The 12,739-nt window shown below is 44.1% G+C and overlaps 1 protein-coding gene across 3 annotated transcripts in view; it reads left to right on the forward strand.

Annotated features, from left to right (window-relative positions):
- LOC122638140 (caskin-2) overlaps positions 1-12,739 on the forward strand; it is a 37,903-nt gene that overhangs the window by 10,605 nt on the left and 14,559 nt on the right. Inside the window, exon 1 of one of the 3 annotated variants that reach the window (XM_043830866.1) lies at positions 11,505-12,730. The exons of the other annotated variants lie outside the window; for them this stretch is intronic. Coding sequence (XP_043686801.1) covers positions 12,388-12,730 — 343 coding nt within the window. The 5' untranslated portion in view covers positions 11,505-12,387. Of the gene's footprint in view, positions 1-11,504; positions 12,731-12,739 lie in introns of those variants that run through there. 3 annotated transcript variants of the gene reach the window in all.

Here is a 12,739-nt window from a genome sequence, read left to right on the forward strand (position 1 = left end):
GCTGTATACGATGGGAACGTTAATGCCAATATGACGTGAAATCAGATTTTAAATGCATCGCATATATAAAAGGCTTGTTAGATACGTACGTGTACTACACGTCAATACGAAATGCACGTGTGCGATGGAATATCATTCTCTGACGTGCTTACGTTTGTTAATGTTCGAAATTAAATCAAAGTACGACGTAGCTATAACGTCGTAGTTTTTAATTTCTTTGAAAATACAGATTAAACTTAGTGTCTACCTTAGGAACTTGGATGCAAATAAGATTAGCAGCTTATTTCAATTTCCGATAGGTCAGGCTTGAAAGTAATACAAGTTGGTGGTGGTAGCTGCTTATGTACTGTACTATGTGAAAGGTTTATTTTTCTTTTGGATTTTTTCATCAAATATTATACCTGCCGCCGCGCGATTCCGTCGATCCGTATTAGTTACCGCGATACCGCGAAACTATTTTCAGAGGAAAACGGAGAAAATAGTGTTTGTGCGTGCGCACGCGCGCGTGTGTGTGAGAAAGAGAGAGAGGGAGAGAGTTCCGGGTAAACGTAGTCACCGACATTAACAAAGTCGGTTTGAAACGGTCTACGCGTAGTTTGCAGGATCCTTTAACGTCAGAGGAAAAGGTCGCGAAAGAATTCGCGAGTCGTGTTACGAGCGAGTAACCAAGATCTCACGGTAATTAATTTTCACGGAACTTTGTTTCCAGGCGTCCTTCAACGATAAGCGATCTTGTAGGAATTTCTATTTGCATATGTTACACGCATCATCGTTCGTATCTCCTACGTATATCGCATAACGATTTCTATCGTCATATCCTATGATTTAACTATTTAACTGGCCTCATAAATAAAGCGTATATTCTTTTCTTTTCTTTCTTTCCCCCCCCCCCTTTTTTATGTACTTACGCGAGACACTCTGTAATCGATTTTTCAGACAAGGTCTTATCAACGTCGACGTTTTTGATACGAAGATACCGGCTAGGACCGTACGATATCCAAAGCGTTAAGGGTGTCAACTTTCGTTCAGCAAGATAATTCGCGTCGTGTACTCGGAGGCTCAAAAGGAAACGATCGATTTGATGTAATTGAATAACTCGTACTTTAGGTGCTTGTTTATGACGCACATGTATGCTAAAGTAGCTCGTCGTTTAAAGCAATTCGTAGTCTTACGCTTTTGCGCGCGTCCTATCATTCTCTCTCTTTCTCTCTCTATCTGAATTTTTCTTTTGCCAGGTGATGAGACCATTTCGCTCTGTATTGGCTTCCTTTCGATCACGCGACATTCTCTTATCGCAGCTGACTCCGTTGTTGGAATAGGCTTAAAACGATTGAAGAGCTAGCGTGTAACGTAAAATTGACCTACGCCATTGCTTCCTTCCATCGGCATCGTCGTGCCGTCGCCGCCACCGCCGCCGCCGTTGCCGCCATCGATGCTGATCGACGGTGGTTTGGTGCACGGTTACACACGTAGTAACACGACTAGGGTGGTGGGATTCGTAAAGCCATTGGCTTCGCGGTTTGGTCTTTTTCTTCTCCATTCTTTCTTCTTTCTTTGTTGAGAATTTCTTTGGAAAAGCTCACAGCTGGAGAGGGAAGCGATAGTAGCGATGTCAGCGCTAAAAGTGTTTAACACTTGCAACAACAACAACAACAACAACAACAACAATAAAAACGAAAACGGACGAGGAAGAGAGCGACAGAAGGAGAAAAAGAGAGAGAAAGAGCCGGATGGCTAGCGTGGGTTGGTCCAGGTAATCCGAGAGTTCGCCACGTTACCCGAAACGTGCTCGCGACGTTGCCACGTTCTCTCTTGTTTACACGAGAGCCGGTCCGCGTGAGCGGCAACGTTGAATCTCCCTCTCGACCTCGCCCTCCGCCCTTCCATTCCTCCTCCTCCTCCTCCACCACCTCCTTCACCCTCGCGTCCTCCGCCCTTCGCGTCTCTCGCTGCGCCCTAGGCTACGAACCGTTCGAAGAGCATTGCTCCTCTTCCCTCTTCTCTTCTCTCGTTCGTTCTCTCATTCCCTCGTTCGTTCCCTCGTTCGTTCCCTCGTTCGTTCCCTCGTTCGTTCGTTGGTTCGCTCGTTCGTTCGTTCGTCCATCGCTCGACCCTATCCCCACCCTTTCAAAGCCCGTACTATGCGTTCCTCTCTTTATCCACGTGTCTCTCCGCGCCGGGAACTCCGTTCGTACAGAGGGGCGAATCGAGAAATGGCGGACGAAAAAAGATAAGACGTTGTGTCTCTTTGCCTACTACTACTACTCCACTACTACTATATTACTACACTGCTTTACTACTACTACTACTACTACTTTACTACTACTGCTACTACTACTACTACTACTACTTTACTACTACTGCTGCTGCTACTACTACTACACTACTACTACTACCACTACTACTACCATTACTTCTCTTCAGTTTGTTTTTTTAATTCATTATTGACTGAATGAACTATTGCCAAGCGATTGATAAATATACCGAATCACTGGATTATCTAATTTGTATAATTTTATCATTCTTAAAAGACGTAGAGATATTCTATCCCATTGTTTTTGTTTCTTAAGAATCCTACCTGCTCTCCTGGCAGGTAGATTTTAAAGAATCGATCGTTTTGAAAGATAGTCCTATAACCAAGATAGCTTCCGAGGATTTCGAGTCTCAGGTAGAAGAGATGTTTCTCGCTTTCGTAGAATCCCGATTCTATTTCTTTCTCTTTTTATATCTCGTATTTCGAAGTAGACCGTTCTAAGAGATTCGATCGCTAGAAACGGCACGTTAACGTGAAACGTTTTATTGTCGATCGCGAATCATTGCGAGTCGATGGCTAGTAATTAAGCGTCGCCGCTAGTGGCCGTTAATTAGTCGTTTGATGGACTCTGGTAAATGTGGATTAGTAATTAAGAGCACTGATTAACGCGAATTATTTGTTGTCGATGTAGGCGATAAATGCGTGCTTTGCACGAACTTTCTACGAGCCGAATAATTCTTAATTATCATATGTAAGGTAAACGATAAACGGACCTCTTAATTAATCGTTACGGTTTAAGTTCGTTAGAAGAAAGATCGAAAGAAGAAAAAAGAGATCGCGATATTTCTTCTGTTTTTTTTTTTGCAAATTATTTTAGAAACACTTTTGATGCTTCGTACTTGCGCGTCAGTATCTCCCTATAATTATTCGAGAGGAAGCTTGTTATTGTTAATCATCTCCTCGGGAATATAAATAAGAGAGAGAATCGATGTCTAATTACGATGTCGCTGGTAGATTTTACCTCATATCGTGAGACGTTTAATACTCGCCATAGACGACATAAGGAAAGGGAGAAAAAAAAGAGAGAGAGAGAGAGAGAGAGAGAAGAGTGAGAAGAGGGAGGGAGAAGGCGGTGTCGTATTTCTCTCACGCCACCGTCGTCTTTTGCAGGTTTAAAACGCGCCGAGGAGAGAAGCTCGGCAAATTACTCCTTCGCGCGGCTTCCTTCTTTCCGACTAAACTGGTCAATTAACCATCTACGAGAAAATATATATGTAGATAAATATATATATATATATATATGTATATATATATATATATATACACATATGAACGTGTGAAGGGGTTAACGCTTAGACTCGCCATAAAATTCTTTCGCTCGTTCGTGAAAGAAACGCATCGTTAATTAAACTTTTTCTCTTCTCCCGTTAGAGGAGATATTCTGTAAGATATCCATTAGCGCGATTATCCTCGAGAGATTCTCGGGAGTAGAATCGAAGCGTCGCTCATGCCGATAAGCGCCGATGCATCGTCGTCGCTGGCGTAATCGCTCGATGTGTTTCCAGCGTAGCTGTTATCGAGGAGGTATGGATGAAAGAGAGAGGAAGGGAGAGAGAGAGAGAGAGAGAGAGAGAGAGAGAGAGAGAGAGAGAGACGGCTAATCCGCCGATCCGTTGAAAGATTCGCGTGGCAGTAATTCTCTCGCCATTGTGCCCGTTCGTCATGGTTCATTTTCCGCCGTATACCGGGCAAAGCCAGCGGTATGTAGTAATATGTATACCTACCCATGTTGGTATAGAATATGCACGCTCGTCGATGCCAGCTGTGCTAGATATATCGATTTTCAGATTGGACCGCGTTCTCCGCCTCCATATTTGGTCGTGTTGCCGCTCTCCCTAATTACACGGAAATATTTTTCTATTCTACTCGGTATTTTGATGATTAGAAACGTGCATTCTCTCTTGGCCGGTATTTTCCAGTATTACGATGAAACGATGAAACGATGAAACCGTACGATTTCGCGATAACTCATGAAAGTTCTTTTACGATAAACGATAAACGATAAATCGATGGTTCGTGTAAACGATCGTCCGATTCCTCTTTCCCTCGTCGTCGTGTCCCTCCTGTCGTTGGTGGTGTCGATAAAAATCAGATCGAGCGCAATACGAGCTAAAGCGGACGATCGGTTTACGCCATCGCGATGAAGGTGACGAGTTACAAGCTGACATACTTTTCCCTTGTCTCGTAAGCGTTTCGTGGACGCGAGGCCGTTATTCCCGATTATCTCTCCGTTAGCGGTGATTACCGATCTGACGAGTTCGTCGTTATTTCTCACGTTTAAGGCCGAGACACGCTGCGTCTAGGTTGCCCATTCAATTGGAGCACAGCAGGATTTTCAGTAATAATCGTAATACACATATATATATATATACGTGTGTGTATTCACGAGAGTAAAAAGAAAGAGCATATTCGCAACTCGTAGTACCTACGCACTGCGATTTTATAAATAAGTATAAATTATCCCCCTAATCCCATCGTATTGCATTTTCTAAAAATAATCGTCAAATTCTATTTTCTCTTCTTCGTTGTTTTTCTTGTTCTTCTCATCGACGCGATACTATACCGATCGTCGCACTCGAGGATCGTCGGTAGAATGCGCTGACTGAGATGTCAGTGGCTACCACTTAGGAGCCGGGTCCTTCAAGGTTGTTGTCAATCGGCTCATCGAACGGAACCTAAACCGGAAACCGAAAAAAACGAAATTCCTGCTCGAACTGGACCCCGAACCGGTTTCATGCAACAATGTAAAGCCGGACTTGGCGATATTATTGTGGTCGTTAGGGGCCGCGACGAATGGACAGAATTAGTTTATTATTCGGTTAATTATCCGTAATCGTTGAATTCAATCGGAAAATAAAATTCAAAGGGCCTGTTGTGTTATATGGAAAGAGAGCGTCGTCGTCGTCGAGTATGTAGGTATCATTAGACGCAAAGAAAATTAACGTGAAAAATCGATCGGATCGATAATATTTTGTAGAGGCTAGAGCAAAATTATCGTTGGTAATCTGTTAAACGTGAAGACTCTTGCTTCTCGGAGGGCGGAGAGGGGAAGAGGGAAATTATCGATCATAATTGCGGCGAAGTAGAGGAGGGGAGAGGAGAGAAGAGCCGTCGTGGTTCGTCCTTGACGAGGATCTACCTCGACGATCGTCCACCCCGATGCATTATGCAAATTTCTCTGGTCCGGCTCCGAGAGCTCCACCGTTTCTCTTTTTCTTCTTCTTTGGCTCGTCGAGCGTTCGTAGTGCTCGCGCGCCTCGGCCACAGAGAGACTGGCTGCAGCAGCTTCGAAAACAAAAACCGTATACCCACTTCTCACGAGGGCACGTGCTTCGGTCCCTCTTTCTCTGTGTTTCTTTCGCGAACAAAAACACAGCTTCTTCCTCGCTCTCTCCTTCATCTCTTTTTATCTCTTTTCAAGCTTTATCTTATTTCTTTTCGATTCCTCCCACAGTATCCAGAAGTCTCTCTTTCTCTCTCTCTCTCGCTCTCTCTCGTGCAACGAGAGGAAGACTGAAATTAAAAAAAAAAAGCGCGTTGAGGCTTTTCACGCTTTGTTTAGTAATAGCAGAGAAGACTTTAACGTTTTGCCAAAGCTTGGGCGTATCAAGGTTCGGCGTACACGTTCTCGGTAGAGAGAACTTCTTCCTCGTTGCTCCTTGTAAACGAGTTTCTCGGGGCGTCGGCGTCGTAGGCGTTCGATTTTCTCTTCATCGAGAGTTAGTTAGCCTTACGGAGTAAGGAAGAGCGTGCGTTCCGCTCGAACGCGGACGCGAGTTCGCGATAGTCGCGTTGAATAATAATTCGAACGTTCGACGGTAGGTAGCGTCTCTCTCGATCGATCTTTAATTCCGGTTTTGATTCGATTTTGCGATAAATCGAAAAGACAATCATAGAGAGAGAGAGGGGGGGGGGGAGAGAAAGAGAGACGGAGGAGGGGGAAGGATGATGCGAACGCCACTTAAGCAAAGAGCTCAACGCGAGCTTTTGACTCTCCTTCGCCACAAATTTCATATAATTTATCACGTTACTTCCTTATTTCGTGCGATCCACAAGAACAAAATTAATAATCTTGTTCTTGTCATAAGAAGACCTCCTTTTGATCCGTTTCGCATTTGTACTCTCGAACGAAGGTACGTCTAATACCTAAGTGTGAAATTTTTCATTTCTGCTTAACGTTAGCGAAAGGAAGAGAGAAGAGCTAAAGATTAGTAGACACGCGATTGTGACATGGAAGGACATGAAACGTAGGAAATGAAAAAACAAAAACAAAAACAAAACAAAAAGAAAAGAAAAAAATATTCCGGCCATTTCGAAACGAGAACGACAAGGTATGTGGACAAGAGGGTTGGAGTGGTTCGACTTGCGTGAACGTGATGGAGAAAATAATTTCGAAGGAGGAAGAAAGAAAAGAGGAAAAGGAGGGAGGGAGAAAACCACATACGCGTTTAACTCGAGCAAGCAATAAGAGCACGAGTTCGTAACTACGGGTGACTTCTCTCTCTTTCTCTTTCGCACTCTCTTTTTCTGCACAGAATTCACCGTCATTTACATAAGAGTCGTAGCAGAAAATGCGGAGGAAGGATCGACGCGTATCGTGACGGTCTATATAAATATATATATATATGTGTGTGTGTGTGTGTATGTATGTATGTATATTTTTTTCTCTCTCCTTTCTTCCTTTCTTTATCGAAACGAGGTAAACCTGTTCCTTAGCTTCGTTTTTCGAAGGCGGTATCTCGATTAACAAAGAGATTCGTTATTTTATATCACGATCGGTATCGTCGTCATCGTCGTCGTTGTCGTCAGCGATGTAACGATTCGGTCGGTTTAAAAATATATCGAGAAGTACGAACGGCGATGAGCGTTTCGACGAACGGAGAAGTAAATTGCAAGAGAAGCCGAGGCAATTGAATCGGCCTCGTGTATGAAGAGAGCCAAAGAAAAAGAGAGAAAAAGAGATAGACGCGAGGCAGACATAGAGAAAATGAGGAAGAAGGAGAGGGAGAGAAGATAGAGAAAGATAGCAAACGTAACTGGCTTGGAAAAAGTTCATTTAAAAAGAGCTCGCTCGCTCGCTCGCTCGCTCGCTCGTTTCTTCGATACGACGAATCGTTCTAATTCCACTTGGCTTCCTTCGCCGACTTTTTTCTTTTCTTTCCTTCCCTTCTCTTTTTTTTCCTTCCTTTTCGTTCCCTTCTTTGCTTCTCCACTTCACCCTTCTGAAGGATCATAAAGTCGTTGATGTTAACTCCTCGTAATGAGGATGATCGCGGCGCTTTAATTGGCCACCGCGTTCGCTTGGCTCTTTCGCGCTTTCCTTGCTTATCATCCCTGCGGAGTATCGCCTTGGGCATTTTTTTCCTCGAATAGAGCGATCTTACTTCTCCGCCAGTATATTTTCCTTTTTTTTTCCTTTTTTTTTGCAATCGTGACAAAGGCCACGCGAGACAATAACGCGGAAAATGCCCCAGGCGCAGGCACTCGCCTGTAATTCTTAACAAACTCTTAAACGTGCGTTCTTCTATCTCTCTTATTTTTTTCTTTTTCTTTTTTTTTTTGTTCGCGATGACAGCGAAAACACGAAGAAGAGTAGTAGTAACGGTCCGATGGAAAACAGTCTACTCGACGGACTCGGTTTCTCTATTTCTCTCATCTTTTTCCATTTTCTTTCTTTTTTTTCTTTTTCTTTTTTTTATTTTTTATTTTGGAAGAAGCCGGGGAAAACAATTAAAAGCACGTACAGAGGGTATTCGATTTTAATTAAAAACGTTGGCTTCCTATCGATTACGTTATATCGTTATTAATTTTGTCTATAGACGTACACGTACGATTCGATCCCATCTTTTAATTAATCCATATAAATACCAACGAAATAGCGACGCTCGACGAATGTATATATGTACGCATATACTTCTTTTGCATATGGAACGATTCTCCCGAAAGTTTACACTTTTTAAGCGAATATCTATGTACGTATATATACACGTGTGTTTGTAGAATATGTGCGTGTGTCTACTAATTTCAATGGTATTTTTGCGATCGAATTGAAAGGACAAATGTAACGCAATAGAAATTTATCGAAAATATGACAAATTACTTATTCGTTACGATCTAATGAATAACAGATCGTCCTGCAGTAATTACGCGTTAGGAAGTATACATACGTTTATAGATCGGGTTTGCGGCATTGCGTCAAAGCACATTCGAAAAAGGAAGTATTAACGGACGGCGTTGTTAATCGACGATATACAACATCGCGCTCAATTAATCAAAGGAAAAGCATCGAAACCGTTTCACGAACGGGCTTTATTATGATTGGTCACGCGCGTCTCTATATTAGTCGGATTAACATTTGCATCGGGTAATTGTCTTGCAAGCGTGACGCGCCTTACATACGAGTAACATACCGGGTGGTTCGCTTAATCCCTCGCAAATCGCAACGAAGTTTCATTTTTCGAACGGAGATCGAAAGAGTATCGTTGAATTATCCAAGGATAATCGCACTTAACAAAGTTCCCTTTCGAATCTTCCGCGCAATGCTTTATTTCTTAATTAAACGTGTTTGATTCTTGAGACCGTACGGAGTGTAAATACTTAATTGCATACGCTTGCAATCGCACGTCAATTGGGAAAGGGAATATACGCGTAACAAGATCGTCGAGTTTTTTTTTTTATACAGAAAGGAAATTTTACTCGACGAAGCGTTTTACTTTTTACCTTTGCAAGTCTTTAAAAGATAAAAGAAGCGAATGCGAGTAATTAAAACGATAGTTCGTCGGCTTTCACGCGTATACGTATGCGTGTGAGTGCGAGCGAATGCGCGCGCGCGCGCGCGCGCGTCAATATCTTTTAAATTCGTATTAACAACGAAAGTACCGAGTTGCGTGATTTCCTTTTCGCTTAAATCGTTCTTTCGCACGGTTTGTCAAAGGCGTCGTGGGAAAGTGAAAAAAATGGTTACACGTTGGGTTAACACGGATAGGAAATTTGTAGCAGCGGCGTTAAACGACGCCGGAATGATCTTCTCGCGGACCGAGATTAAACGGAAGAAAAGTCTTTGGAAGTTAAAGGAGAACTGGACTACAGTACGCGACTTGTCGTTCTTTGTCGCGTCGTAGTCGTTCGATATGGAAGTCACCGCAGAGCAGTCGCATCCGCGAGCAGCTTACAAGGTAATTTCGTGTTTTAGCACAGGGACAAAGGCTCTGCAGGTCGTAATAATGCAGAAATAGCCGCGGGTGTCTCTCTCTCGCGTGTAACTCTTAACGAACGTACGTGTGTCACGAGCGAGAAAGAGTGAGAGAGAGAGAGGAGAGAGACCGAGAAAGCATATAGTATCTACGGTGCTTACGTGTACGTACATATGTATATACCTATGTAGCTACGATGCCGCGTGCCCTCGTGTACGAGATCGTTACTGCTTCGTTCCGCGAGAATCCTAGCTGGCACAGACTGGTTGCTTTGGCTTGTGTGTGCGTGCGAGGGCGGAGGTGAAAGTAGGAGGGCGAGAGGGATGAGGAGAGAGAGACAGAGAGAGAGAGGGCTAGGCCGTTGGAAGAGAGGAGTGGAAACTGAAAAGGGGGACAGGGCAGACAATGCATATCGAGCGGGAACATCCCTTGGCAGACTAATCCCCCTCCCTTCCCCATGCATCTCCTCCCTTTACCTTTCTTCGCTCCTCTCCTCTCTTCGCTCATCGTTTTCTACCCGTTTCTATCCTTTATTCGTAGCCGCGTTGCGTTTCTTCCTTCTTCCTTCTCTTTCCTTTTCTTCTCTTCTCTTCTCTTTGACTCCTCGCGAGAGCTCTCTCGATCTTTCTTACTTTTCTTTTAAAGAGACCCTACACACGTCGTTCTCGCCCTCGTGCTAGTCGTCGTCGTCGTCGTCGTCGTCGTCGTCGTCGTCGTCGTCGTCGCCGTCGTTGTGTTTGCTTCTCCTCTTTCCCCCCTCCAAACTTTCTTTCTCTCTCTCTCTCTCTCTCTCTCTCTCTCTCTTTCTCTTTCTTTTTTTCTTTCTTTCTTTTTTTTCTTTTTCTTTCTCTTGGCAACTTGCTGTCCGCGAACAGAACTTCTTTCTCGAGCTTTCGTTTACAACGGAAATCGAACCGAGCGACGAAACGGTGAAACGGATGGTCTTTAGACGACGTCGAGGATCTACGATAGCCTGCGGAGAATGAAATTCTTACAATACGGCATTGCGAATATTTCAGGAACACAATACGGTATGCGATATATACTGGAGACGTTCTTGTTGTAGCTTTCAACCGGTTAGCTTATATCGCCCGTCGCCTGTGGAAATGGGAACGAGAGACTCTTCAAATTGAAGTAGTATTAATCGGGACTAGTCTATGTAGGAAAGCGAGATAGAGGATAGATGGAATCCTTCTCTGGTCGTTCTCGATCTTTGAATTAGCGCGATAAAGCCATTAGGAATTACGTCATTGATTTTAATCCTTCCTTTATTACCGCCTATTATTAAACGTTCCTTTATAAAAGTGGGATAAAATTTGAAGAAGCTTTTATCTCTTTATTTCTTTTACTAAATGACTAGAAATATTGAATATAAATATGAATTAGCTAAGAGGAAAATAAAAAAAAAAGGAAGAAAAAAAAAGTAAAAAAGAACGAGGCGAAACAACATTCGTAAAACGGCTCTGCGAACGAACGACTCGCGTTTAACATATCGAGTAGCCATGCGCCAATGTTGGCGATATAGAAAGGAGGCGCTTAAATCGTTATCGACGACCTTTATTAATAACGAAAACGTCAGGCAGTTTTCTGTAAACGACTTTCTTGCGAAATCGTTCGCTGCCGCCGGTCGTTCGATCAATGAAATCTCGTCGTCTGGACTTTTCCTGCTGCATAACGTTCTCTCTCTCTCTCTTTTTCTCTTTCTCTTTCTCTTTCCCTCTCCTCGACCCGCCTTTTTCCGTCCTCCTCTCGATATTTCCATACGCTGCGAGTCTCGATTCACATGTCGCGCTTTTTGAAACCCACGCGACCAAATGCAGGGGCGGCCCACGCCGCCGGTCTCTCTCCGGGAACTCGTTCACCCACCTTCGACCTCGCCCCTTTGCATTCGCCACCACTACTTGACTAAAGGCTCGAATAGAGAGAGCGAGAGAGAGAGAGAGAGAGAGAGAGAGAGAGAGAGAGAGAGAGAGAGAGAGAGAGCGCGAGAGAGTGAAAGAAAAAGAAAGAAAGCGAGATAGCCGTGGCTATTCGGCGAACATTTCTGACAGTCTTTCTTATCCGGTTACCAGCGACGTTTCCAAAGATTCGAGCGTCTCTTTCACGTTCGATCGATCGCGCTACGAACGAAAGTAATACGTTTGCCTCGGCCTCGGATTACGTTTTAGATTCTGTTCAGATTTCAGCCTCGCCGTAAGAAACTTGGCAGTGAGCGAGAATTTCTTGTGTATTCGTGAATCATTAGCTATTACTTCATCGTGACTAGTGTAGCCTATCCCGTGAATTCGTAGCTTCTGCTAATTCACTCCGACGATCTATCTTCGCGCGACGATTTAGTAAAGGAAGACAAACTACTCGAGGGAAAACGCGTCGTCGTACGTTTTCGATCGTCTCGAGAGATCTTCTTCTTCGAAAGGTGCGAGAAGAGAAGCAATATATATCTCGAGTACGTTGCATCCGTAAAGATTTCTTCTTCCGTATGCCTCTCGGAAACTGGTTGGTGAATCATTAGGTGCCGCGTTAACTGCGGCGACCAATAAACTTAAACTCCCTGTAGTCCGGTGGCAGACGCGAGTAGAGAAACTTATTGACTCTTGGACGTTAGCGCGGAGATCGTATCACGCAAGGAGAGACAGGTTTCCGGTCTACCGGTGATAGTGCTTGCAAAGATTTCGTTGTCTCCGTAAAAGGATAGGCGTTCGATAAGGAAATGACGGACGACGACAATAAAGTCATCGGGAGTCGATCGGGGTGACGGCAAGAACTTGGTAGAAAGTGTTGCGATAAAAAAGAAAGGTTCTCTCCGTTGGAAAGAGAGAGAGAGAAAGAGAAAGAAAGCAAGCAAGCAAATCATCGAAGAAAAAAAATAAAATTCCGAGTATGGCTATCACGGCGGTTACGAGTTGCCTAGGGCCACCACCTTTGCCACCAGGCAAACGTTTCCTTCAAAAATCTTCGAAGAAACTCTCGTCCACGTATCGAAGCTTTCGCGACCCAGCGATGGAATCTTGGCTACCGAACGGAATAATCGAGAAAGCCGAAACGAAGCTGTGCCCTCGGGAACCACGAACACCCACGATCGGAACGTTCGCTAGCGGTAAACTCTTCAGGAGTCGTTCCGAGGGGAATCTCGGTACTCGCAAAACCGGCACGAATTTGGTCGCTACTCCGCTCGACAAGTGCATCAAAGCGATTTACGGCAGCTGGCGGAACCTCATGCACCGTAAGTGTC

Source organism: Vespula pensylvanica, chromosome 2, assembly GCF_014466175.1.
Source record: "Vespula pensylvanica isolate Volc-1 chromosome 2, ASM1446617v1, whole genome shotgun sequence".
NCBI classification, from domain to species: domain Eukaryota; kingdom Metazoa; phylum Arthropoda; class Insecta; order Hymenoptera; family Vespidae; genus Vespula; species Vespula pensylvanica.